Here is a 24354-nt window from a genome sequence, read left to right as displayed (position 1 = left end):
ATGAACAACCTCAAGGACGAGGATTCCGGATCCTATTTCTGTGCCAAACGTGCTGGTAGTGGTCATGGTGCTGGTGCTGCTGCTTATAGTGACGATGGCCGTGGTGGATTCACCCCATCTCTGTGTCCTCACCTGTCCCCAAACTGAGATTCTCCCTTCAAATTGTCCCCCAAACCTCAGCCCTTGACCCTTTGTCCCAAATCTCCCCCGTTTGCAACAATGGTCAGCACTGACCCCAAACCCTCCCCTGCTCCTGCACCAAAACTCAACCATTGGCCCCAAACCTTAACCCCTGGCCTCCAGTTCAGGCCTTGCTCTCCAAGAGTTCCCATTTCTGCCTGTGCCAGCTCAGCCAATCAGGGCCTGGGGAGCTGGGGGAGATTTGGGTGAAATGGGCAAAACTGTGGAAACATCAGGAATTCGGACAGCAATAGTGGAAACTGGGGAGTAAGGTCAAGAATGGGGTCAAGGGTTGGGATTTGGGAGAAGTAATTTGGGAAATATTGGGAACTCGGGCAGCGGCCTTGGGGCGATGCTGAAGATTGTCACCATAAGCAACAGCAGCACCATTCCAACCACCATCACTGCATCTGGCACAGAAATAGGATCCGGAATCCTCATCCTTGAGGTTGATCATGGTCAGCGTCACCGAGCTCTGCCCGTTGTCCCTGGAGATCGTGACCCGGCCCCTGAACGATGGATCGTAGTAGGTGCTCTCATCGCTTTTGATCCCTCCGATGTGTTCCAGCCCCTGCCCTGGTCTCTGGCGCATCCAGCGCATCCCAAATTGTCCAAAATCGAACCCAGCCCCTCGGCAGAGGAGGCGCAGGGACCCCCCGGGGGCTGGAGGTCCCCCCCGCACTCCAGCAGGGTCACGGCCGCCCAGAGCCCTGTGGGACAAAGGGGAGATGGGGATGAGGCCAAAGCTCAATCCTTGACCCAAATCCTGACTCTTGTCCCAAAACTGGGACCCTTGGGGTTCATCATCCTCCCCCCAGGTGGGTCCTGTCCCTTTTTTCCCGTTGGCCACGCCCACTTTGAGATTCTCAACCCATCAGGTTTCCAATCCCCATCTCCCCTTTGTCCCTCAGGGCTCCGGGCGGCGGTGACCCTGCTGGAGTGCGGGGGGGACCTCCAGCCCCCTGGGGGGTCCCTGCGCCTCCTCTGCCGAGGGTCCGGGTTCGATTTTGTCAATTTTGGGATGGGCTGGATGCGGCAGAGACCCGGGCAGGGGCTGGAGTTTTTCGCGAGTGTCACCAGTGATGGCGCCACTCCCAGATACGCCCTGTCATTCAAGGACCGGTTCAGGATCTCCAGGGACAACGGGCAGAGCTCGGTGACGCTGACCATGAACAACCTCAAGGACGAGGATTCTGGATCCTATTTCTGGGACAAATTCTACAACGCTCGTGCTGGTGCTCCTCGTATTGATGTCGGTGCCACCCCCATCTCCGTGTGCCCCCCTGTCCCCATTGCCCAGACCCTTCCCCCAAAGCCCCAGCCCACACCAAGCCCTTGACCATTGATCCGACCCTTGCTCTTCCTCGGCCCCAGTTCTCACCCGCTGACCCCAAACCACAACTCCTGAGCCCAAATCTCTTTGTGCCCCAAGATTTTGCTCCAAAGCTGGCAGTCAAGGTTTGGGTCAAAATTTCGGTCAACTCTAATGACAAGAGTGCAGAATTTGGTGCCGAGCCAGTGCAGGGTTGAGACATGGGCTCAGGAATGGGGTCAGGGGCTGAGGTTTGGAAGAAGGGTCGGGGACAGCCGGTCTGGGTGGGACAAGGGCATGGGTTCAACACGATCAGGACCAGAACCCCAATTGCTGTAGGCACCCTTGGCACAGAAATAGGATCCGGAATCCTCGTCCTTGAGGTTGTTCATGGTCAGCGTCACCGAGCGCTGCCCGTTGTCCCTGGATATCGTGACACGGCCCTTGACCGATGGTGCATAGTAAATGTTGGAACCATCACTCCTGATGTAGGTGACCCATTCCAATACCTGCCCCGGTCTCTGGCGGACCCATTGTATGGCAAAACTGCGGAAATTGAACCCGGACCCTCAGCAGAGGAGGCGCAGGGACCCCCTGGGGGGCTGGAGGTCCCCCCCTCACTCCAGCAGGGTCACGGCCGCCCGGAGCCTTGCGGGAAAAAGGGCAGATGGGGATGAGGCCAAAGCTAAACCCTTGACCCCAATCCTGACTCTGGGCCCCAAATTGGGACCCTGCGAGTTCATCATCCTCCCCCCAGGTGGGTCCTGCCCCTTTTTCCCTCTGGCCACACCAGCTTTAAGTCCCTCAGCCAATCAGGGTTCTCATCCCCATCTCCCCTTTGTCCCGCAGGGCTCCGGGCGGCCGTGACCCTGCTGGAGTGCGGGGGGGACCTCCAGCCCCCCGGGGGGTCCCTGCGCCTACGCTGCTGAGGGTCCGGGTTCAGTTTTGGCAGTTTTACCATGTATTAGATCTGCAAGAGACCCGGGAAGGGGCTGGAATATGTTGCAGAGATCTGGAGCAGTGGTGCGTACACCGCGTACGCGCCATCGGTCAAGGGCCGGGTCAGGATCTCCAGGGAAAACGGGCAGAGCTCGGTGACGCTGACAATGAACAACCTCAAGGACGAGGATTCCGGATCCTATTTCTGTGCAAATCTGGCCATGATAATGATTGGAGTGCTGCTGCTTCTGATGAAGACACCAGTTATGGGTCCACGCCGATCTCCAAGTCCCACCCTTCCCCAAACCCAGACCCTTCCCCCGAATCGCAACCTTGACCCTTTGTCCCAAATCTCCCCCATTTGCCCCAATGGTCAGCACTGACTCTAAACCCTCCCCTGCTCCTGCCCCAAAACTCAACCATTGGCCCCAAACTTGCACCGCTGGCCTCCAATTCAGGCCTCCTTCAATCAGTGCCCAGGGAGCTGCCGGAGATTTGGGTGAAATGGGAAAAATTGTGATAAAGTCGAATGTTGGGGCAATGATGGTGGACACTGGAGAGAAGGTCAAGAATGGAGTCAAGGGTTGGGATTTGGGACAGGATTTGGGGATTTTGGGACATTTGGGGAGCCAGGGATGGGGGTTTGGGGCCACCACCAGCATCTTCGCCATGTCCAGAGTTCCCAGACAGGATTCCAGCCCAACCCCAAGGAGCAGCCCCAGACACCAAGGCCGCTGAGGGAGAAGTGAAGCCCCAGGTGGGAGCGAGGGAGGGAGGGAGGAGCAGACGCCGCGATTTTGGGGCTCCGCAGCCTCCCCCCACTTCCTCCCCGGCAGCTGCCGGGGCCCGGCCGGGGCAGGAAAAGAAAGAGAAAGTTCCTGGTTTTGGTCATTGTGAACATCTATGCTTGGCAGAGGGCAGCCCAGCCTCTGGGCGCTGCGGCAGAGGAGGTCCAAGGGTCCCAGTTTAGGGCCCAGAGTCAGGATTTCGGTCGAGGGTTGAGCTTTGTCCATCCCCATCTCCCCTTTGTCCCGCAGGGCTCCGGGCGGCCGTGACCCTGCTGGAGTGCAGGGGGGACCTCCAGCCCCCCGGGGGGGTCCCTGCGCCTCCTCTGCCGAGGGTCAGGGTTCAGTTTTGAAAGCTACGACATGCTCTGGGTGCCCCAGAGACCCGGGCAGGGACTGGAGTGGGTTGCGAGTATCAGCTACAATGGTGGTTGGACCGGGTATGCGCCATCGTTCAAGGGCCGGTTCACGATCTCCAGGGACAACCGGCAGAGCTCGGTGACGCTGACCATGAACAACCTCAAGGACGAGGTTTCAGGATCCTATTTCTGTGCCAAACGCACTGATCCTGGTGCTGCTCCTTATGCTGCTGATGTTTGACGTTTCGGCCCCATCCCTGCGTCCCCTCCCGTCCCCGTTCCCCAGACTCTTCCCCAAAACCCCAGCCCCTGACCCCATTCCTGTCCTTGTGTCCCAACCCTGCCCTGCTCTGGCCCCAAATCTCAGCTCCTGGCCCCAAATCTCAGCTCCTGGCCCCAAATCAGGGCCGGTTTCACCCTGAGCTCGGCCTCGTCCCTCCAATCCCAACCACTGCCCCCAGACTTGTCAAGTGTCAGCCCAAATCTCCCCTGCGGGCATCGAGTCCCAGGCACCAACCCAAATCTGCGCCGTTGGCCTCACATCAGGAATTTTGGGCTAAAATTTTAATTCTTGATCCCTGATCTAAACTTTGGGCCCAAATCCAGACATTTCAGTAACTTTTGGGGAACGACGGCACTGAGTGTGGTCCAGAGGGGACATGTGGGGCAGAGCCAGAGCAGGGCTGGGACACAGGCTGAGGGATGGGGTCAGGGGTTGGGGTATGGGGGAAGGGTGTGGGGAACAGGGAAAAGGCCAAAAGGATAAACTGGAGCAGCAGCCAAAATACCGGCACCAGCAAATTTGGCACAGAAATAGGACCCGGAATCCTCGTCATTGAGGTTGTTCATGGTCAGCGTCACTGAGCTTTGCCCGTGTTTCCTGGAGATCCTGAACCGACCCTTGACAGATGGCGCGTAGTCGGTAGTGCCTACACCAGTGATGATCCCTGCAAGCGATTCCAGCTCCTGACCGGGTCTCTGGCGGATCCAGAGCATGTCAGAGCTGCTGAAACTGAACCCGGACCCTCAGCAGAGGAGGCGCAGTGACCCCCCGGGGGGCTGGAGGTCCCCCCTGCATTCCAGCAGGGTCACGGCCGCCCAGAGCCCTGCGGGACAAAGGGGAGATGGGAATGAGGCCAAAGCTCAAACCCTTGACCCAAATCCTGACTCTGGGCCCTAAACTGGGACCTTTGGACCACCCCATCCTAGTTGTCCTGCTCCTGCTGCCCCTCTCAGGTGGGTCCCACCCCATTTTCCCGTTTGACACACCCACTTTGAGGCCCACAGCCAATCAGGTTTCTCATCATCATCTCCCCTTTGTCCCGCAGGGCTCCGGGCGGCCGTGACCCTGCTGGAGTGCGGGGGGGACCTCCAGCCCCCCGGGGGGTCCCTGACGTTGCTCTGCTGAGGGTCTGGGTTCGATTTTGGGAATTATGGAATGTACTGGATTCGCCAGAGACCCGGGCAGGCACCTGAATTCATTGCTGGGATCAACGCTGATGGTGTCAACACCTTCTACGCGCCGTCGGTCAAGGGCCGGTTCACGATCTCCAGGGACAACGGGCAGAGTTCGGTGACTCTGACCATGAACAGCCTCCAGGACGAGGATTCCGGCTCCTATTTCTGTGCCAGGGCTGCTGATGGTTATGGTGCTGCTGCTAATGGTGACAATGCCCCTGATGGTCTCAAGCTCCTGCCTTTCATCCCACTGCCATCATTGAGTCCCCAGAGTTCTGCTTTTCATCCCAAACCTCACCCATTGACCCCACCCTTGGCCCTTTGTCTCCATCTGCCCCAATGATCAGTACTGACCCCAAACCCTCTCCTGCTCCTGCCCCAAAACTCAACCATTTGCCCCAAACCTTCACCCCTGGCCTCCAGTTCAGGCCTCCTCCAATCAGGGCCCGAGGAGCTGAGGGAGATTTGGATGAAATGGGCGAAACTGGGGGAAAGTCCAGAGTTGGGGCAGCAGAGGCCAAGTTTGGGGGGAAAGTGCTGAGATTTCTGGAGTAGGGCAGGGATTTTGGGGAAGGATCAGAGAATTCTGTGATACTTCGGAACACAGAAAAAACAGCTTAGGACCACAACCACCATGAACACCATAAGCATAAGCGCCATTACCAGAGCCACTCCTGTAACATTTGGCGCAGAAATAGGATCCGGAATCCTCGTCCTTGAGCTTGTTCATGGTCAGCGTCACCGAGCTCTGCCCGTTGTCCCTGGAGATCACGACCTGGCCCTTGACCGATGGCGCGTAGTGGGTGTAACGTCCATTGCTGTTGATAATCGCGAGGCATTTCAGCCCCTGCCCGGGTCTCTGGCGGACCCAATACATTTCAAAATCCCCAAAACTGAACCCGGACCCTCAGCAGAGGAGGCGCAGGGACCCCCCGGGGGGCTGCAGTTCCCCCCCGCACTCCAGCAGGGTCACGGCCGCCCAGAGCCCTGCGGGACAAAGGGGAGATGGGGATGGGAAACCTGATTGGCTGTGGGCATGAAGTGGGTGTGGCCAAGAGGATAAAGGGACCTTGACCCACTTGGAACGGCCAACAGGGACAGGAACCGGAGGGAGCTCGAAGCCATGGCCAGGATGTGCCAGGCTGGGGGTCCCAGAGGGTTTTGGGGGTCGTTACGAAGATGTTAATTCGACAATTAATGCAGAGGTTTCAGGACGAGCTGTCCAAGTAATTAGTGAGTGGACTGGGGTTAATTGTAGGGTTTGAGGCACCCTCGATTATGGAAAACTCTGGTGTAGATTTGGGAGCAAACCAGGGGAGTCTGGTGAAAACCGGCGGAAGTTTGGAGATGGGGGAGCGGCCGTGACCCTGTTGGAGTGCGGAGGGGACCTCCAGCCCCCCGGGGGGTCCCTGTGCCTCCTCTGCCGAGGGTTGGGGTTCAGTTTTAGGAGTTACGACATGTTCTGGATCCGCCAGAGACCCGGGCAGGGGCTGGAGTGGGTTGCGAGTATCTACAGCAGTGGTGGCAGCTCCTGGTACGCCCCATCAGTCAGGGGTCGGTTTACGATCTCCAGGGACAACGGGCAGACCTCGGTGACACTGCCCATGAACAACCTCAAGATCGAGGATTCCGGATCCTATTTCTGTCCCAAATGTTTCGCCAGGAGTTGTGGTAGCCCTGCTTATCCTTATGGTATTGATGGTGGTTTCAGTCCCAAGCCCTCTCCTCTGGTTTCCCAAGAATATGAGAATTCTTGGATCCTTCCCCCAAATCCCATCCCTTTCCCGCAAATCTCAGTCATTTTCCCCCAAACTCTGCCCCAACTGGCCCAACTCTCCACTTTCCCCCCAGTTTTGCCCATTTCCCCCAAATCTCCCCCAGCTCCTGGGCCCTGATTGGAGGAGGCCTTAACTGGAGGCCAGGGGTCAAGGTTTGGGGCCAATGGTTGAGGTTTGGGGCAGGAGCAGGGGAGGGTTTGGGATCAGTGCTGACCATTAGGACAAAAGGGGGAGATTTGGGACAAGGGGTCAAGGGTTGAAGTTTGGGGGGAGGGTGTGACATTGGGGACAGGGGGGGCTCAGACAGGGGTGGTGCCACTACCAACACGGTCAATATTAGCAGGAGCAGCAGCAGCACCACCACCAGCACGAGCATAAGCAGATTTGGCACAGAAATAAACGGCAGAATCCTCGTCCTTGAGGTTGTTCATGGTCAGCTTCACCGAGCTCTGCCCGTTGTCCCTGGAGATCCTGAACCGGCCCTTGACTGACGGCGCGTAGTGGGTGTAGCCACCAGTGTTGCTGATGTAGGCAACGAATTCCAGCCCCTGCCCGGGTCTCTGTCGAGCCCATTCCATGTTAAAACTCCCGAAACTGAACCCGGACCCTCGGCAGAGGAGGGGCAGGGACCCTCCGGGGGGCTAGAGTTCCCCCCCACACTCCAGCAGGGTCACGGCCGCCCGGAGCCCTGCGGGACAAGGGGGAGATGGGGATGGACAAAGCTCAACCCTTGACCAAAATCCTGACTCTTGGCCTCAAACTGGGACCCTTTGAGTTCATGACCCTCCTCCTCCCAGGTGGGTCACATCCCATTTTCCCAGCTGGCCGCATGCAGTATGAGACATTCAACCAATCAGGTTTCTCATCCCCATCTCCCCTTTGTCCCGCAGGGCTCCAGGCGGCCGTGACCCTGCTGGAGTGCGGAGGGGAACTCCAGCCCCCCGGGGGTTCCCTGACGTTGCTGTGCCAAACATCTGGCTTCAATTTCGGGAGCTACTCCATGAGCTGGGTCCGTCAGAGACCTGGGCAGTGACTGGAGTGGCTTGCGGGGATCAGCAGTTATGGCAGCACCATCTGCTCGCCATCAGTCAAGGGTCGGTTCACGATCTGCAGGGACAACGGGCAGAGCTCGGTGACGCTGACCATAAACAACCTCAAGGACGAGGATTCCGGAACCTATTTCTGCGCCAGGGGTTATTATAACAATGCTGCTGCTAATGACGCCTGTGGTATTGACCCCATCGCCGTCCCTGTGTCCCCCCTGTCCCCATACCCCAGATCCTTCCCCAGTCCCCAGCCCTGACCCCATTCCTGTCCCCCCGTCCCAGCTCTGAACTGGCTCTGCCCCAGTCTCAGCTCCTGGCCCCAAACCTCATCTCTGGGCTCCACGTCCCAACCAAATTCCCCAAAACTGACGAGGATGTCCCAGATCCAGCCCCACCGTGTCAATCTGCCTTTGCTTTGTGTGATTGGCCGCAAACCTGTCGCGGTGAGCTGCGCCATTGAGTTCTGTGTGTGCTGCTGGGGCCTTGAGCCGCCGGCACCTCCCCATGGCCACGGCCCAGTGAGGAGAGCGATGGTGGAAAACCAAACGGCTCCAGAGGGGTCCCCACAGCCCCATCCCGGTGGGGATTGGGACAGAGACCCCCGGGCAGGGATAAATCCCTCTGGGGCAGCCCCAAATCTGCACCCCTGCCCCCAAACCCGTGCTGGGGCCACCAAATCCTGAGGGTTTGGCACCAAAGTTGGCACCAAGGGTGAAGGAGTAGGGCCGAGAGATGGGAATCTGCGGGGAAAATGGGGGAGATTTGGGGAAGAACCAGTTCAGGGCTGGGACACGGGGACAGGAATGGGGTCAGGGGCTGGGATTTGGGGGAATGGTCTGGGGAACGGGGACAGGTGGGGACACTGGGATATGGAGAGGATCAAATGATAAGCAGCAGCCTGATTATGGTAACCACTATCAGGACCCTTGGCACAGAAATAGGTGGCGGAATCCTCGTCCTTGAGGTTGTTCATGGTCAGCGTCACTGAGCTCTGCCCATTGTCCCTGGAGATCGTGAACCAGTCCTTGACCGACGGCACGGAGAAGGTGCTGGAACCATCACTGTATATTCCTGCGACCCACGCCAGCCCCTTCCCGGGTCTCTGACAGATCCAGCCCATGGTGAAACTCCCGAAACTGAACCCGGACCGTCGGCAGAGGAGGTGCAGGGACCCCCCGGGGACGCTGGAGGTCCCCCCCGCACTCCAGCAGGGTCACGGCCGCCCGGAGCCCTGCGGGACAAAGGGGAGATGGGGATGAGGCCAAAGCTCAACCCTTGACCCAAATCCTGACCCTTGACCCCAAATTGGGATCTTTAGAGTTCATCATCCTCCCAGGAGGATTCTACCCCATTGTCGAGCAGGCCACACCCACTTGGGGGCCCTTGACCAATCAGAGTTTTGATTTCCATCATCTCTCCTTTGTCCCGCAGGTTTCCGGGCGGCCGTGACCCTGCTGGAGTGCAGGGGGGACCTCCAGCCCCCCGGGGGGTCCCTGCGCCTCCTCTGCCGAGGGTCCCGGTTCAGTTTCAGCAGTTTCACCATGCAATGGATCCGCCGGAGACCCGGGCAGGGGCTGGAGTGGGTCGCGGGGATCAGTAGCCCTTCTGGTTCCAGCATCATCTACGCGCCATCGGTGCAGGGCCGTTTCACGATCTCCAGGGACAACGGGCAGAGCTCAGTGACGTTGACCATGAACAACCTCAAGGACGAGGATTCTACCTCCTATTTCGGTGCCAAAGAGAGTGGTGCTGGTGGTGGTGCTGATGCTGCTTATTTTGACCATGTCGCTGGTGGCACCGCCCATGTCTGAACCCCCGCTGTCCCCAATCCTAGACACTTCCCCCGAACCTCACCTATTGACCCAGCCCTTGACCCTTTGTCCCAAATCTCCCCCATTTGCACCAATGGTCAGCACTGACCCCAAACCCTCCCCTGCTCCTGCCCCAGAACTCAACCATTGGCCCCAAACCTTCAAGCCTGGTCTCCAGTTCAGGCCTCCTCCAATCAGGGCCAGGGGAACTTGGAGAGATTTCTGTGAAATGGGCAAAATTGGGTGAAAGCCGAGAGTTGGGGCAGCAGGGGTGGAGTTTGGGGGAAAATATTGAGCATTTGAAGAGAAAAGCTGGGCTCTGGAGGAAGGATAAATGGGAATGGAGACATCTGGTGACCATCGTGGAGGGCGGGACCACTGCCAGAATTGTCAATAAAAGCAGCAGCACCATAACTATAACCACTGTAAGCACGTTTGGCACAGAAATAGGATCCAGAATCCTCGTCCTTGAGGTTGTTCATGGTCAGCGTCACCGAGCTCTGCCCCTCGTCCCTGGAGATCGTGAACCGACCCTGCACCGATGGCGCGTAGTTGGTGCCGCCACCCGTGTTGCTGATACTGGCGATGTATTCCAGCCCCTGCCCGGGTCTCTGGCGCATCCATCCCATTCCAAACTGTCCGAAATTGAACCCGGACCCTCGGCAGAGGAGGCGCAGGGACCCCCCGGGGGCCTGGAGGTCGCCCCCAAACTCCAGCAGGGTCACGGCCGCCCGGAGCCCTGCGGGACAAAGGGGAGATAGGGATGAGGGAACGAATCCACCCAAATGTTGGTTCTTGCATGCAGATCCTGGTGTTGGCCCCAAACTGTGTCACTTTGTTCTCCTCCCGATCTTGTTGGCCCTCCCAGGTGGTTCAGGGCCCCTTTTTTGATCTGGTCACCCCCAGCCCAGCCCACGCCCAGATCCGGGGCCTGATCCCCATCTCCCCTTTGTCCCGCAGGGCTCCGGGCGGCCGTGACCCTGCTGGAGTGCAGGGGGCACCTCCAGCCCCCAGGGGGTCCCTGCGCCTCCTCTGCCGAGGGTCCGGGTTCGATTTTGGGAGTTATAAAATGTTCTGGGTCTGCCAGAGACCAGGGCAGGGGCTGGAGTACATTGCAGATATCAGCAACACTGGTGGCTACACCGACTACGCGCCGTTGGTCAAGGGCCGGTTCAGGATCTCCAGGGACAACGGGCAGAGCTCTGTGACGCCGACCATGAACAACCTCAAGGACGAGGATTCCGGATCCTATTTCTGTGCCAAAGCTGCTGGTGCCAGTTGGGGTAATGATGTCTCTGCTCTTGGCCTCTTCCCCTTGACTGGGTCCCCTCCTGCCCCCAGGCCCCAGATCCATCCCCCAAATCTCAGCCCTTGACCCCATTCTTGACCCTTTGCCCCAGATCTCCCCCAGTTACAACACCACCAACCACAGCGCCAAAACCCCCAATTGGGTTCTGCCCCAAATCTAACTAAGTTGGCACCAGAAATCGCCCGAATCTGCTCCAAAACCCCACTTGTGCTCCCTGCAGCAGCACCCGCTGACACGAATCCTCAACCTTTGTCTCCAAACCGGGACCCTTGGCCTCAAACCCTTACCTTCAGAGCAAAGTTTTGGGACACAAAAGGAGATTTGGGGTCAGGAGTTGTGGTTTGGGGTCAGCGGGTGAGAACTGGGGCCAAGGCAGAGCAAGGTTGGGATAAATGGTCAAGGGCTGGGTGTGGGCTGGGGGTTTGGGGGAAGGGTCTGCGGAACAGGGACGGGGGGGACACAGGGATGGTAGATGGGACACCATGGACATCGTCGCTACGACCAGCACTTTCAGCGTAATTATTAGCAGCACACTTGGCGCAGAAATGAACAGCGGAATCTTCATCCTTGAGGTTGTTCATGGTCAGCGTCCCTGAGCTCTGCTTATTGTCCCTGGAGATTGTGAACCGACCCTTGAACCATGGCACATAGTCGGTGCTGCCACCAGGGTTGTAGATTCCTGCGACATATTCCAAAACCTACCCAGGTCTCTCGAGGACCCAGTACATTCCATAATCCCGAAAACTGAACCCAGACCGTCGGCACAGCAACGTCAGTGACCCAGCGGGGGGCTGGAGGTCCCCCCCGCACTCCAGCAGGTTCATGGCCGCCCGGAGCCTTGCGGCACAAAGGGGAGATGGGGATGAGGCCAAAGCTCAACCCTTGATCCAAATCCTGAATCTTGGCCCCAAATTCTGACCCCTAGACCTTCTCATCCTTCTCCAAAGTGGGGCCCGACTCTTTACCAACAGGCCAAACCCACTTTTAGGCCCTGGACCAATCAGGTTTCTCATCCCCATCTCCCCTTGGTCCCGCCAAGCTCCGGGTGGCCGTGACCCTGCTGGAGTGCAGGGGGGAACTCCAGCCCCCCAGGGGGTCCCTGCGCCTCCTCTGCCGGGAGTCCGGGTTTGATTTCAGCAGTTTTGTGATGGGCTGGATCCGCCAGAGACCCGAGCAGGGGCTGGAGTGGCTCGCAGGGATCACCAGCAGTGGCAGCACCTACTACAATCCATCCCTCAAGGGCTGGTTCACGATCTCCAGGGACAACGGGCAGAGCTCGGTGACACTGACCATGAACAACCTCAAGGACGAGGATTCTGGATCCTATTTCTGTGCCAAATGTTACAGCAGTAGATGTGGTGGTGGTGGTGGTGCTGCTTATGATGTAGATGGTGGTTGTGGCCCCAAGCCTTTTGTTCTGTGTTCCCAAATATCTCAGAATTCTCTGATCCTTCCCCAAAATCCCCACACCTGTTTCTCAAATCTTGACCATTTCCCCCAAATGCCACCATCACATCCCCAATTCCCAGTTTCCCCCCAATTTTGCCCATTTCTCCCCAATCTCCGCCAGTTCCCCTCCGTCCCAGTGCAGAACAGGGATCACTCCAGGGCCCTTTGCACACAAAGCTTTTTGTGCAGCCGGCGCTCTGCCGCAGAGCCCAGAGGCTGAGCTGCCCTCTGCCAAACACAGATGTTTACAATGACCAAAGCCAGGAACTTTCTGTTTCCTTTCCTGCCCCGGCCGGGCCCCGGCAGCTGCCGGGGAGGAAGTGGGGGGAGGCTGCGGAACCCCAAAATCGTAGCGTCTTCTCCTCCCTCCTTCCCTCCCTCGCTCCCACCTGGGGCTTCACTTCTCCCTCAGCGGCCTCAGTGTCTGGGGCTGCTCCTTGGGGCTGGGCTGGAATCCTCTCTCTGGAGAAAACCCCCTTTTTTTTACCAAAAACACACATGAAATTTTGGGTAAATCAAATTTTTCAAATTGATCTCGAGTCGAGGGCTCCATGCTGAGAGAAGAAGAGGGGTCCAAGGGTGGAGTCACCTGGAACCTTCCATCGGTCAAGAGCAGGGTCAGAATGGCCAAGGAGAGCTCAGGAGCCAAAATGGCCCCGAGTGGGACCTAAGCTGAGGTGTGGGGCCAGGACCTGAGAATGTGGGGCAGAGTCAGGGCAGGGTTGGGGCACGGGGACAGGAATGGGGTCAGGGGCTGGGGGTTGGGGAAGGGTCTGGGACAGGTGAGGGCAAGTGGTGACACAGCCCTTGAGGTTCTTCATGGTCAGCGTCACCGAGCTCTGACCCGTTGTCCCTGGAGATCGTGAACCGGCCCTTGACAGATGGATTGTAGTAGGTGGTGCCACCAGGGTTGTAGATCCCTGCGACATATTCCAAAGCCTGCCCAGGTCTCTGGCAGATCCAGAACATTCCAGAACTCCCAAAACTGAACCCGGACCCTCGGCAGAGGAGGCGCAGGGAACCCCCCAGGGGGCTGGATGTCCTCCCTGCACTCCAGCAGGGTCACGGCCGACCGGAGAGCTGCGGGACAAAGGGGAGATGGGGATGAGGCCAAAGCTCAACCCTTGACCCACATCCTGACTCCTGGCCCAAAATTGGGACCCTTGGAGTTCATCATCCTCCCCCCAGGAGGATTCTACCCCTTTGTCCAGCTGGCCACATCCACTTGGAGGCCCTTGACCAATCAGAGTTTTGATTTCCATCATCTCCCCTTTGTCCCGCAGGGCTCCGGGCGGCCTTGACCCTGCTGGAGTGCGGGGGGGACCTCCAGCCCCCCGGGGGTTCCCTGCGCCTCCTCTGCCGAGGGGCCGGGTTTGATTTCGGGGGTTCCACCCTGTACTGGGTACGCCAGAGACCCAGGCAGGGGCTGCAATTCATTGGAGCGATCAAGAAAGACGGTTCTAGTACCAGCTACGAGCCATCGGTCAAGGGCCGGGTCATGATCTCCAGGGACAATGGGCAGAGCTCGGTGACGCTGACCATGAACAACCTCAAGGACGAGGATTCCGGATCCTATTTCTGCGGGAAATCTGCTTATAACAATTGGGGTACTGGTGCTGGTGTTGATGGTTTTGGTCCGGACCCTGTGGCCATGTCCCGACCGGCTCCCAAATCCAAGACCCTTCCCCAAAACCCAAACCCTTTTGCCCATTCCTGACTCTGTCCAAACTCTGGAGTGGTACTTCCCCAAATTCTCAACTTCTTGCCACAAAGTTTTACCATATCTTGACCCTTCGTCTGAAATTGCCCTTTTTAATACAAACTTCTGGGGCACAAAGTGGAGATTTGGGGTCAGGAGTTGTAGTTTGGGGCCAGCGGGTGAGAATTGGGGCCGAGGCAGAGCAAGGTTGGGATCAATGGTCAAAGGCTGGGTGTGGGCTGGGGGTTTGGGGGAAGGGTCTGTGGAACGAGGACAGGGGGGGGACACGGGGATGGGGATTGCAACTTCACTACGACCAGGATTATCCGCATAACCAGCATCAGATTTGGCACAGAAATAGGATCCGGAATCCTCGTCCTTGAGGTTGTTCATGGTCAGCGTCACCGAGCTCGGCCCGTTGTCCCTGGAGATCGTGAACCGGCCCTTCACCGATGGCGCGTAGTAGGTGGTGCCACTAGTGTTGTAGATCCCTGCGACATATTGCAAACCCTGCCCGGGTCTCTGGCGGATCCAGTGCATTCCATAATCCCCAACATTGAACCCCGACCCTCGGCACAGCAACGTCAGGGACCCCCCGGGGGGCTGGAGGTCCCCCCCTGCACTCCAGCAGGGTCACGGCCGCCCGGAGACCTGCAGGACAAAGGGGAGATGGGGATGCGGCGATGCAAAAGTCAGGCAGAGGTGTCCAATTAATCTTTGTGTGGATTGGGACTAATTGCAGGGTTTATGACTCTTTACCATTCAGGATACCTCTGTTGGAGGTTTGGTGCCAGACAAAGGGAATTTGGGGCAAAACCAGTGAAGGTTTGTGTATGGGGGAGCGACTGTTACCCTGCTGGAGTTGGGGGGGTACCTCCAGCCCACCGGGGGGTCCCTGCGCCTCCTCTGCCGAGGGTCCGGGTTCAGTTTCGGCAGTGTTGCCATGCTCTGGGTGCACCAGAGACCCGGGCAGGGGTTGGAGTGGCTTGCAACGATCCACAGCAGTGGCAGCACCGACTACGTGCCGCCGTTCAAGGGCCAGGTCACGATCTCCAGGGACAACGAGCAGAGCTCAGTGACACTGACCATGAACAACCTCAAGGACGAGGATTCCGGATCCTATTTCTGTGCCAAATCTGCTGGTGATGATTGCAGTCCTGGTGCTAATTATGAAGACACCTGAGGTGGATCCACCCCCATCTCAGTGTCCCCTCCTGTCCTCAACCCCCAGGGCTTCTCCCAAATCTCCGCCCTTGACTGTTTGTCCAATGCCTCCCCCATTTCCACCCACGGTGACCAAAGACCCCAAACCCTGACTGGTTCTGCCCCAAACCAAACTGAGTTGGTGCCAGAATTTTCCAAATTTCACCCCAAATCACGGCCCTTTGGGCACTTTTGGGATGTCGAGGATGAGATTTGGGGCCAGACCCAAGGGAGGTTTTGGGGCCAAAGGGCAGCGTTGGCGCAAAGGGGTTAAGGTTGGGACAAAGGGTAAGGGGTGGGACAGGGGGGTTTGGGAAAGGGTCTGGGGACAGCAGGGGACAGGCACGGGGTTGAAACCCCAAACACCAACCCAAACACCAATAAAAGCACCAAGACCAGTGCCAGCATCAGCACCCTTGGCACAGAAATCGATGGCGGAATCCTCGTCCTTGAGGTTGTTCATGGTCAGTGTCACCGAGCTCTGCCCGTTGTCCCTGGAGATCATGAACCGACCCTTGACCGATGGCGAGTAGTAGGAGCTGCCACCTTTGCTGATACAGGCGACTGGCTCCAGCCCCTGCCCAGGTCTCTGGCGGATCCAGAAAATTCCATAACTCCCAAAACTGAACCCGGCCCCTCAGCAGAGGAGGCGCAGGGACCCCCCAGAGGGCTGGAGGTCCCCCCCGCACTCCAGAAGGGTCACGGCCGCCCGGAGCCCTGCAGGACAAAGGGGAGATGGGGATGAGGCCAAAGCTCAAACCTTGACCCAAATCCTGACTCTTGGCCCCAAATTGGGGCCCTTCGAGTTCATCATCCTCCTCCCAGCTGGGTCCTGCCCCTTTTTCTTGCTGGCCTTGCCCACTTTGAGGCCCTCGACCAATCAGGTTTCTCATCCCCATCTCCCCTTTGTCCCGCAGGGCTCCAGGCAGCCGTGACCCTGCTGGAGTGCGGGGGGGACCTCCTGGCCCCCGGGATGTCCCTGTGTCTCCTCTGCCGAGAGACTGGGTTCGATTTCAGACAAACCAGTTTTATTTGGGTTCACCAGAGGCCTGGGCAGGGGCTGGAATGGGTTGCAGGGATCAGCTGGGGTGGTTCCTAAACCTACTACGTGCCATCGGTCAAGGGCCGGTTCATGATCTCCAGGGACAACGGGGAGAGCTCGGTGACGCTGACCATGAACAACCTCAAGGTCAAGGATTCCGGATCCTACTTCTGTGCCAAAGAGAGTGTTTCTCGTGGTGGTGCTGATGCTGATGCTTATATTGACCATGCCAGTTTTGGCATCACCCCTGTCTGTGCCACCGTGTCCCCAAACAAAGACCCTCCCCTGCAAACCTCAGCCCTTGACCCTTTGTCCCAGATCTCTCCCATTTGCCCCAATGGTCAGCACTGACCCCAAACCCTCCCCTGCTCCTGCCCCAGTACTCAACCACTGGCCCCAGTCCTTCACCCCTGGCCCCCAGGTCAGGCCTCCTCCAATCAGGGCCTGGGAGCTGGGGGACATTTGAGTGAAATGGGCAAAACTGGGGAAACATCAGGAATTCGGACAGCAATAGTGGAAACTGGGGAGTAAGGTCAAGAATGGGGTCAAGGGTTGGGATTTGGGACAAGTAATTTGGGAAATTTTGGGAACTCGGGCTGCGGCCTTGGGGCGATGCTGAGGATTGCCACCATAAGCAACAGCAGCTCCATTCCAACCACCATCACTGCATCTGGCACAGAAATACGATCCGGAATGCTCGTCCTTGAGATTGTTCATGGTCAGCGTCACCGAGCTCTGCTCGTTGTCCCTGGAGATCGTGACCCAGCCCCTGAACGATGGCGTGCACTAGGTGCTGCCATCTCTTTGGATCCCTCGGATGTGTTCCAGCCCCTGCCCGGGTCTCTGGCACATCAAGCCCATCCCAAATTGTCCAAAATCGAACCCAGACCCACGGCAGAGGAGGCGCATGGACCCCCCGGGGGGCTGGAGATCCCCCCCGCACTCCAGCAGGGTCACGGCCGCCCGGAGCCCTGCGGGACAAAGGGGAGATGGGGATGAGGCCAAAGCTCAACCCTTGACTCAAATCCTGACTCTTGTCCAAAATTAGGACCCTTGGAGTTCATCATCCTCCTCCCAGGTGGGTCCCGTCCCTTTTTCTATCTGGCCTTGCCCACTAGGAGGCCCTCGACTAATCAGGTTTCCCATCCCCATCTCCCCTTTGTCTCTCAGGGCTCCGGGTGGCCGTGACCCTGCTGGAGTGCGGGGGGGACCTCCAACCCCCCCGGGGGTTCCCTGACGTTGCTGTGCCGAGGGTCCGGGTTGAGTTTCAGGAGTTATGGAATGTTCTGGATCCGCCAGAGACCCGGGCAGACACTGGAATATATTGCCAGCATCAACAGCAATGATGGCAGCACCTGGTACGCAGATTCGGTGAAGGGCCGGTTCAGGATCTCCAGGGACAACAGGCAGAGCTCGGTGACGCCGACCATGAACAACCTCAAGGACGAGGATTCTGGATCCTATTTCTGTGCCAAATGTGCTACTAGTGTTTATGATGGTGGTGCTGCTGCTTATAGTGACGATGGCCGTGGTGGATCCATCCCCATCTCAGTGTCTTCACCTGTCCCCAAACCCAGACCCTTCCCTAAAATTGTCCCCCAAATATCAGCCCTTGACCCTTTGTCCCAAATCTCCCCCATTTTCCCCAATGGTCAGCACTGACCCCAAATCCTCCCCTGCTCCTTCCCCAACACTCAACCACTGGCCCCAAATCTTCACCCCTGGCCTCCAGGTCAGGCCTCCTCCAATCAGGGCCCGGGGAGCTGGGGGAGATTTGGGTGAAATGGGAAAAACTGGGTGAAAGTCCAGAGTTGGGGCAAAGATGGTGGACACTGGGGGAGAAGGTCAAGAATGGGGTCAAGGGTTGGGATTTGGGGCAGGATTTGGGGATTTTGGGACATTTGGGGAGCCAGGGATGGGGGTTTGGGGCCACCACCAGCATCATCACCATGTTCATAGCTCCCAGAGAGGATTCCAGCCCAGCCCCAAGGACCAGCCCCAGACACCGAGGCCACTGAGGGAGCAAGGAAGCCCCAGGTGGGAGCGAGGGAGGGAGGGAGGAGAAGACGCCGCGATTTTGGGGCTCTGCAGCCTCCCCCCACTTCCTCCCCGGCAGCTGCCGGGGCCCGGCCGGGGCAGGAAAGGAAACAGAAAGTTCCTGGTTTTGGTCATTGTGAACATCTGTGTTTGGCAGAGGGCAGTTCAGCCTCTGGGTGCTGCGGCAGAGCGCCGGCTGCACAAAAAGCTTTGTGTGCAAAGGGCCCTGGAGCGATCCCCGTTCCGCACTGGGATGGAGGGGAAGGGCCAGACTGGGGAGAAATGGGGAAAATTGGGGGATAACGGAGAGTTGGGTCTGCAGGGGCAGAGTTTGGGGAAAAATGGTGAAGTTTTGAAGAGAAGGGCTGTGATTTGGAGGAAGGATCTCTGGGATTGGAAACATTTGTTGACCATCACGGTCACTGCCAGGATTGATGCCGAAACCAGCGTCAATAGCATTGCCAGCGTAACCATTGCAAAGTTTGACACAGAAATAAACGGCTGAATCCTCGTCCTTGAGGTTGTTCATGGTCAGCGTCACCGAGCTCTGCCCGTTGTCCCTGGAGATCCTGAACTGGCCCTTGATTGATGGCACGTATCTGGGAGTGATGCCATCACTGGTGACACTCGCCACAAACTCCAGCCCCTGCCTGGGTCTCTAGCGCATCCAGCCCATCCCACAATCCCCGAAATGGAACCCGGACCCTCGGCAGAGGAGGCGCAGGGCCCCCCCGGGGGGCTGGAGGGCCCCCCCGCACTCCAGCAGGGTCACGGCCGCCCGGAGCCCTGCGGGACAAAGGGGAGATGGGGATGAGAAACCTGATTGGCTGTGGGCCTGCAGTGGGTGTGGCCAGCTGGTAAAAGGGATGAGACCCACCTAGCAGGGTGACCAGGAGCAGGAGGAGAAGGACAAATTGTCAAAACCTGGGGCCAATAGCTGGGATTTTGGGGTCAAGGGTTGAGCTTTGGCCATCCCCATATCTGTTGGTATGGGCGGGAGAAATGCGGCACGCGATGTGAGTGATCAGAAAGTCTCAAATTTTTATTGGTAGGCACGCATCTTTATATCGGTGTTAATGAGGCTCATGCATATTGCAAAGGCGAGCTCACCATTGGTCGGTTACTTATCAGTCAACTGCGCCTCCTTCTGCATCCTTGTGGATATTTTATTGAATCTTCTCTTTGTATTTCTGCCAAAAATTTTTTCTCCTCTTCTGCTGCTCCACCAAGGGCACAATGTCCTTGCCTTTCATTGGACACTGACTGCTGGCTCCTGTACTTGTCCCCTTCAAGCTTAACCAGCGGCATTATGTCGACGTAGCCTTTAACAGCCAACCAGCTGTCCACAAAGCTCTGCACACTTCTCCCCTTTGTCCCGCAGGGCTCCGAGTGGCCGTGACCCTGCTGGAGTGCGGGGAGCACCTCAAGCCCCCCGGGGGGTCCCTGCGCCTCTTCTGCCGAGGGTCCGGGTTAGATTTCGGCAGTTTTGAAATGGATTGGGTTCGACAGAGACCCGGGCAGGGGCTGGAATTCATGGTGTACATCAACATTGGTGGAGCCACTTACTACGCGCAATTGGTGCAGGGCCGGTTCACGATCTCCAAGGACAACGGGCAGAGCTCGGTGACGCTGACCATGAACAACCTCAAGGTCGAGGATTCTGGCTCCTATTTCTGTGCCAGGGCTGCTGATGGTTATGGTGCTGCTGCTAATGGTGACGATGCCCCTGATGGTCTCAAGCTCCTGCCTTTCATCCCACTCCCATCATTGAGTCCCCAGAGTTCTGCTTTTCATCCCAAACCTCACCCATTGACCCAACCCTTGACCCTTTGTCCCCATTTGCACCAATGGTCAGCACTGACCCCAAACCCTACCCTGCTCCTGCCCCAAAACTCAACCATTGGCCCCAAACCTTCACCCCTGAGCTCCAGGTCTGACCTTGCTCTCCAAGAGTTCCCATTTTTGCCTGTGCCAGCTCAGCCAATCAGGGCCCGAGGAGCTGGGGGCGATTTGAGGACAACGTGGAGATTTGGGGCGAATTTTGGTGCCAACTTACTTTGGTTTGGGGTAGAACAAGTAAGGGCTTTGTGGCTTCGTGGTTGGCGTTGCTGGAAATGGGGGAGATCTAGGGGAAAGGGTCAGGAATGGGGTCAAGGGCTGAGATTTGGGGAAGGGTCTGAGGAGTGGGGACAGGAAGGGGTCAGAAATGGTGGTGCCACCACCGGCAGGGTCAATATCAGCAGCAGCATCAGCACCACCGCCATAAACAGATTTGGCACAGAAATAGGATCCGGAATCCTCGTCTTTGAGGTTGTTCATGGTCAGCGTCACCGAGCTCTGCCCGTTGTCCCTGGAGATCCTGAACCGGCCCTTGACCGACGGCGCGTACCAGGTGCTGCCAATTTTGGTGATACTGGCGACTGGCTCCAGCCCCTGCCCGTGTCTCTGGCGATGCCAGCCCATCCCAAAACTGCAAAAATCGAACACGGACCCTCGGCAGAGGAGGCACTGGGACCCCCCGGAGGGCTGGAGGTCCCCCCCGCGCTCTAGCAGGGTCACGGCCGCTCCCCCATCCCCAAACCTTCACCAGTTTTCCCCCAAATTCGCTTTGTCTGACCCCAATTCTCCAGCAGAGGATTCCAGTATTGTAAAGTGCCTTCACCCCAGAAATTAACCCAGATCCACCCATTAATTAATTTGACAGCTCCACCCGACTTTTGCATTGCCCCGTGCCCATCTCCCCTTTGTCCCGCAGGGCTCCGGGCGGCCGTGACCCTGCTGGAGTGTGGGGGGGACCTCCAGCCAGCCGGGGGTTCCCTGCGCCTCCTGTGCCGAGGGGCCAGGTTCAGTTTCGGCAGTTTTGGCATGCAGTGGTTGCGCCAGAGACACGGGCAGGGGCTGGAAGTAGTCGCAAGTATCAGCAGCAGTGGCAGCACCTACTATGCAGATTCGGTCAGGGGCCGGTTCACGATCTCCAGGGACAACGGGCAGTGCTCGGTGACACTGACCATGAACAAACTCAAGGACGAGGATTCTGGATCCTATTTCTGTGCCAAATCTTACAACACTGGTAGCGTTGCTGCTGCTGCTGCTTATACTGACCGTGCCGGTGGTGGCATCGCCATTTCTGAGACCGTCCTGTTCCCAAATCTCGGACCCTTCCTCCAAATCTCAGCCCTTGACCCCATTCTTGACCCTTTTTCCCAGATCTCCCCCATTTCCAACACCACCAACCACGGAGCTGAAACCCGCGAACTGGTTCTGCCCCAAATCCAACTAAGTTGGCACCAGAAATCGCCCGAATCTGAACCATATCCCCACTCGTGCTCCCTGCAGCAGCAGCCACTGTCCGAATCCTCAACCTTTGTCTCCAAACCGGGACCCTGGGCCTCAAACCCCGACCTTCAGAGCAAAGTTTTGGGGCACAAGGAGGAGATTAGGGGTCAGGAGTTGTGGTTTGGGGTCAGCGGGTGAGAATTAGGGCGGAGGCAGAGCAAGGTTGGGATCCATGGTCAAGGGCTGGGTGTGGGCTGGGGGTTTGGGGAAAGGGTCTGGGCAACGGGGACAGGGGGGGACACAGGGATGGAGATGAGGACAGCAAGGCCATCGTCACCAAGACCAGCACTTTCAGCCCAAATAGCACCAGCACGCTAGGCACAGAAATAGGTGGTGGAATTTTCATCCTTGAGGTTCTTCATTGTCAGCATCACCGAGCTCTGCCCGTTGTTCCTGTAGATAGTGAACCGGCCCTTGACTGACGCCGCATAGCCGGTGTCTCCACCATTGCCCCAGATCCCTGTGAGCCACTCCAGCCCCTGCCCAGGTCTCTGTCGGACCCAATACATGGCATTGCTGCCGAAACTGAACCTGTACCCTCGGCAGAGAAGGCGCAGGGACCCCCCGGGGGGCTGGAGTTCCCCCCCACACTCCAGAAGGGTCACGGCCGCGCGGAGCCCTGCTGGAAAGAGGGGAGATGGGGATGGGGCCAAAGCTCAACCCTTGACCCCAATCCAGACTTTTGGCCCCAAACTGGGACCCTTGGAGTTCATAATCCTCCTCCTAGGTGGGTCCCACCCCTTTTTCCAGCTGGCCACGCTCATTTTAAAGCTTCTACTCCAATCAGGTTTCCCATCCCCATCTCCCCTTTGTCCCGCAGGGCTCCCGGTGGCTGTGACCATGCTGGAGTGCGGAGGGGACCTCCAGCCCCCCGGGGGGTCCCTGCGCCTCCTCTGCCGATGGTCCGGGTTCAGTTTCAGCAGTTTTGGGTTGGACTGGTATCGGCAGAGGCCCGGACAAGGGGTGGAGTATGTCGCAAGGATCAGTGACACTGGAGGTTACACCGAGTACGCGCCATCGGTCAAGGGCCGGTTCACAATCTCCAGGGACAACGGGCAGAGCTCGGTAACGCTGACCATGAACAACCTCAACGTCGAGGATTCCGGATCCTATTTCTGTGCCAGGGCTGCTGATGATTATGGGGCTGCTGCTAATGGTGACGGTGCCCCTGATGGTCTCAAGCTCCTTCCTTTCATCCCACTCCCATCGCTGAGTCCCCAGAGTTCTGATTTTCATCCCAAACCTCACCCATTGACCCAGCCCTTGACCCTTTGTCCCCATTTGCACCAATGGTCAGCACTGACCCCAAACCCTGCCCTGCTCCTTCCCCAAAACTCAACCATTGGCCCCAAACCTTCACCCCTGGGCTCCAGTTCAGGCCTCCTCCAATCAGGGCTCGGGAGCTGGGGGAGATTTGGGTGAAATGGGCAAAATTGGGAGAAAGTCGGAAATCGGGGCAGTAATGCCAGAGTTTGGGGGTATATGGTGAACATCTGAGGAGAAGGTCTGGGATATTGGGAAAGGATCTGCGGGGATCGGGGACACCTGGTGACTATCATGGTGGGGGGGACCATTGCCGGAACTGTCACTAAGAGCAATACTATCATAACTGTAACTACTAGCAGTACCACGTTTGGCACAGAAATATTATCCGGAACCCCCGTCCTTGAGGCTGTTCACGGTCAGCGTCACCGAGCTCTGCCCCGTTGTCCCTGGAGATCGTGAACCGGCCCTGCACCGACGGCGCATAGTCGCTGTAAGCACCACTGCTGATACTTGCAATGCATTCCAGCGTCTTCCCAGATTTCTGTCGGATCCAGATGATTCCAAAATCCCCAAAATCAAACCCGGCCCCTCGGCAGAGGAGGCGCAGGGACCCCCCGGGGGGCTGGAGGTCCCCCCCGCACTCCAGCAGGGTCACGGGCGCCCGGAGCCCTGCAGGACAAAGGGGAGATGGGGATGAGGCCAAACCCCAACCCTTGACCCAAAACCTGACTCTGGGCCCCAAACTGGGACCCTTGGAGTTCATCATCCTCCTCCCAGGAGCATCCCGCCCCTTTTTCCAGCTGGCCACACCTGCATTGAGGCCCTTGACCAATCAGGTGTCCCATCCCCATCTCCCCTTTGTCCCGCAGGGCTCCGGGCAGCCGTGACCCTGCTGGAGTGCGGGGGGGACCTCCAGCCCCCCGGGGGATCCCTGCGCCTCCTCTGCCGAGGGTCCGGGTTTGATTTCGGACAATTTGGGATGTACTGGTTTCGCCAGAGATCTGGGCAGACGCTGGAATACACTGCCAGTATCAGCAGCAGTGGTGGCAGCACCGACTACGGGCCATCGGTCAAGGGCCGGTTCACGATCTCCAGGGACAACGGGCAGAGCTCGGTGACGCTGACCATGGGCAACCTCAAGGACGAGGATTCCGGATCCTATTTCTGTGCCAAACGTGACAATGGTTATGCTGATGGTAATGCTACTGCTGTTTTCCTTGACTTCCGGTAGTGACCATGATGGTCGTGCTATTTCTCCAGTCCAGCGATACTTCCCCCAAGTTTCAGCCCTTCTAAAACCTCGACCATTTCCCCCCAAGCTCTTCCATTGTTGCCCCAACTCTGT

The 24354-nt window shown here is 58.0% G+C and overlaps 3 gene segments (V, D, J or C); 1 reads left to right on the top strand and 2 right to left on the bottom strand.

Moving 5' to 3' along the window:
• Positions 1-1731: 1731 nt before the first annotated feature.
• Positions 1732-10402, bottom strand: LOC128946286 (immunoglobulin heavy variable 3-23-like; the record flags this gene model as incomplete). The annotated part of the segment is given in 2 exon segments: positions 1732-1772; positions 10078-10402. Coding segments are annotated over 2 exon segments (366 nt in total), but the record flags the coding sequence as incomplete, so codon positions are not given.
• Positions 10403-11898: 1496 nt separating this feature from the next.
• LOC128946285 (immunoglobulin heavy variable 3-64D-like) lies at positions 11899-14740 on the bottom strand (the record flags this gene model as incomplete). The annotated part of the segment is given in 2 exon segments: positions 11899-11936; positions 14440-14740. Coding segments are annotated over 2 exon segments (339 nt in total), but the record flags the coding sequence as incomplete, so codon positions are not given.
• A 9155-nt stretch (positions 14741-23895) lies between these two features.
• LOC128946284 (Ig heavy chain V region 914-like) lies at positions 23896-24240 on the top strand (the record flags this gene model as incomplete). The annotated part of the segment is given in 1 exon segment: positions 23896-24240. A coding segment is annotated over 1 exon segment (345 nt), but the record flags the coding sequence as incomplete, so codon positions are not given.
• Between the last annotated feature and the right edge of the window lie 114 nt (positions 24241-24354).

Source organism: Melozone crissalis, unplaced genomic scaffold, assembly GCF_028551555.1.
Source record: "Melozone crissalis strain CALT ecotype California unplaced genomic scaffold, PUWL_Pcris_2 ptg000079l_1, whole genome shotgun sequence".
NCBI lineage: Eukaryota > Metazoa > Chordata > Aves > Passeriformes > Passerellidae > Melozone > Melozone crissalis.
Note: the sequence above shows the minus strand (reverse complement) of the source record. Positions and strands in the feature narration are given on the sequence as shown.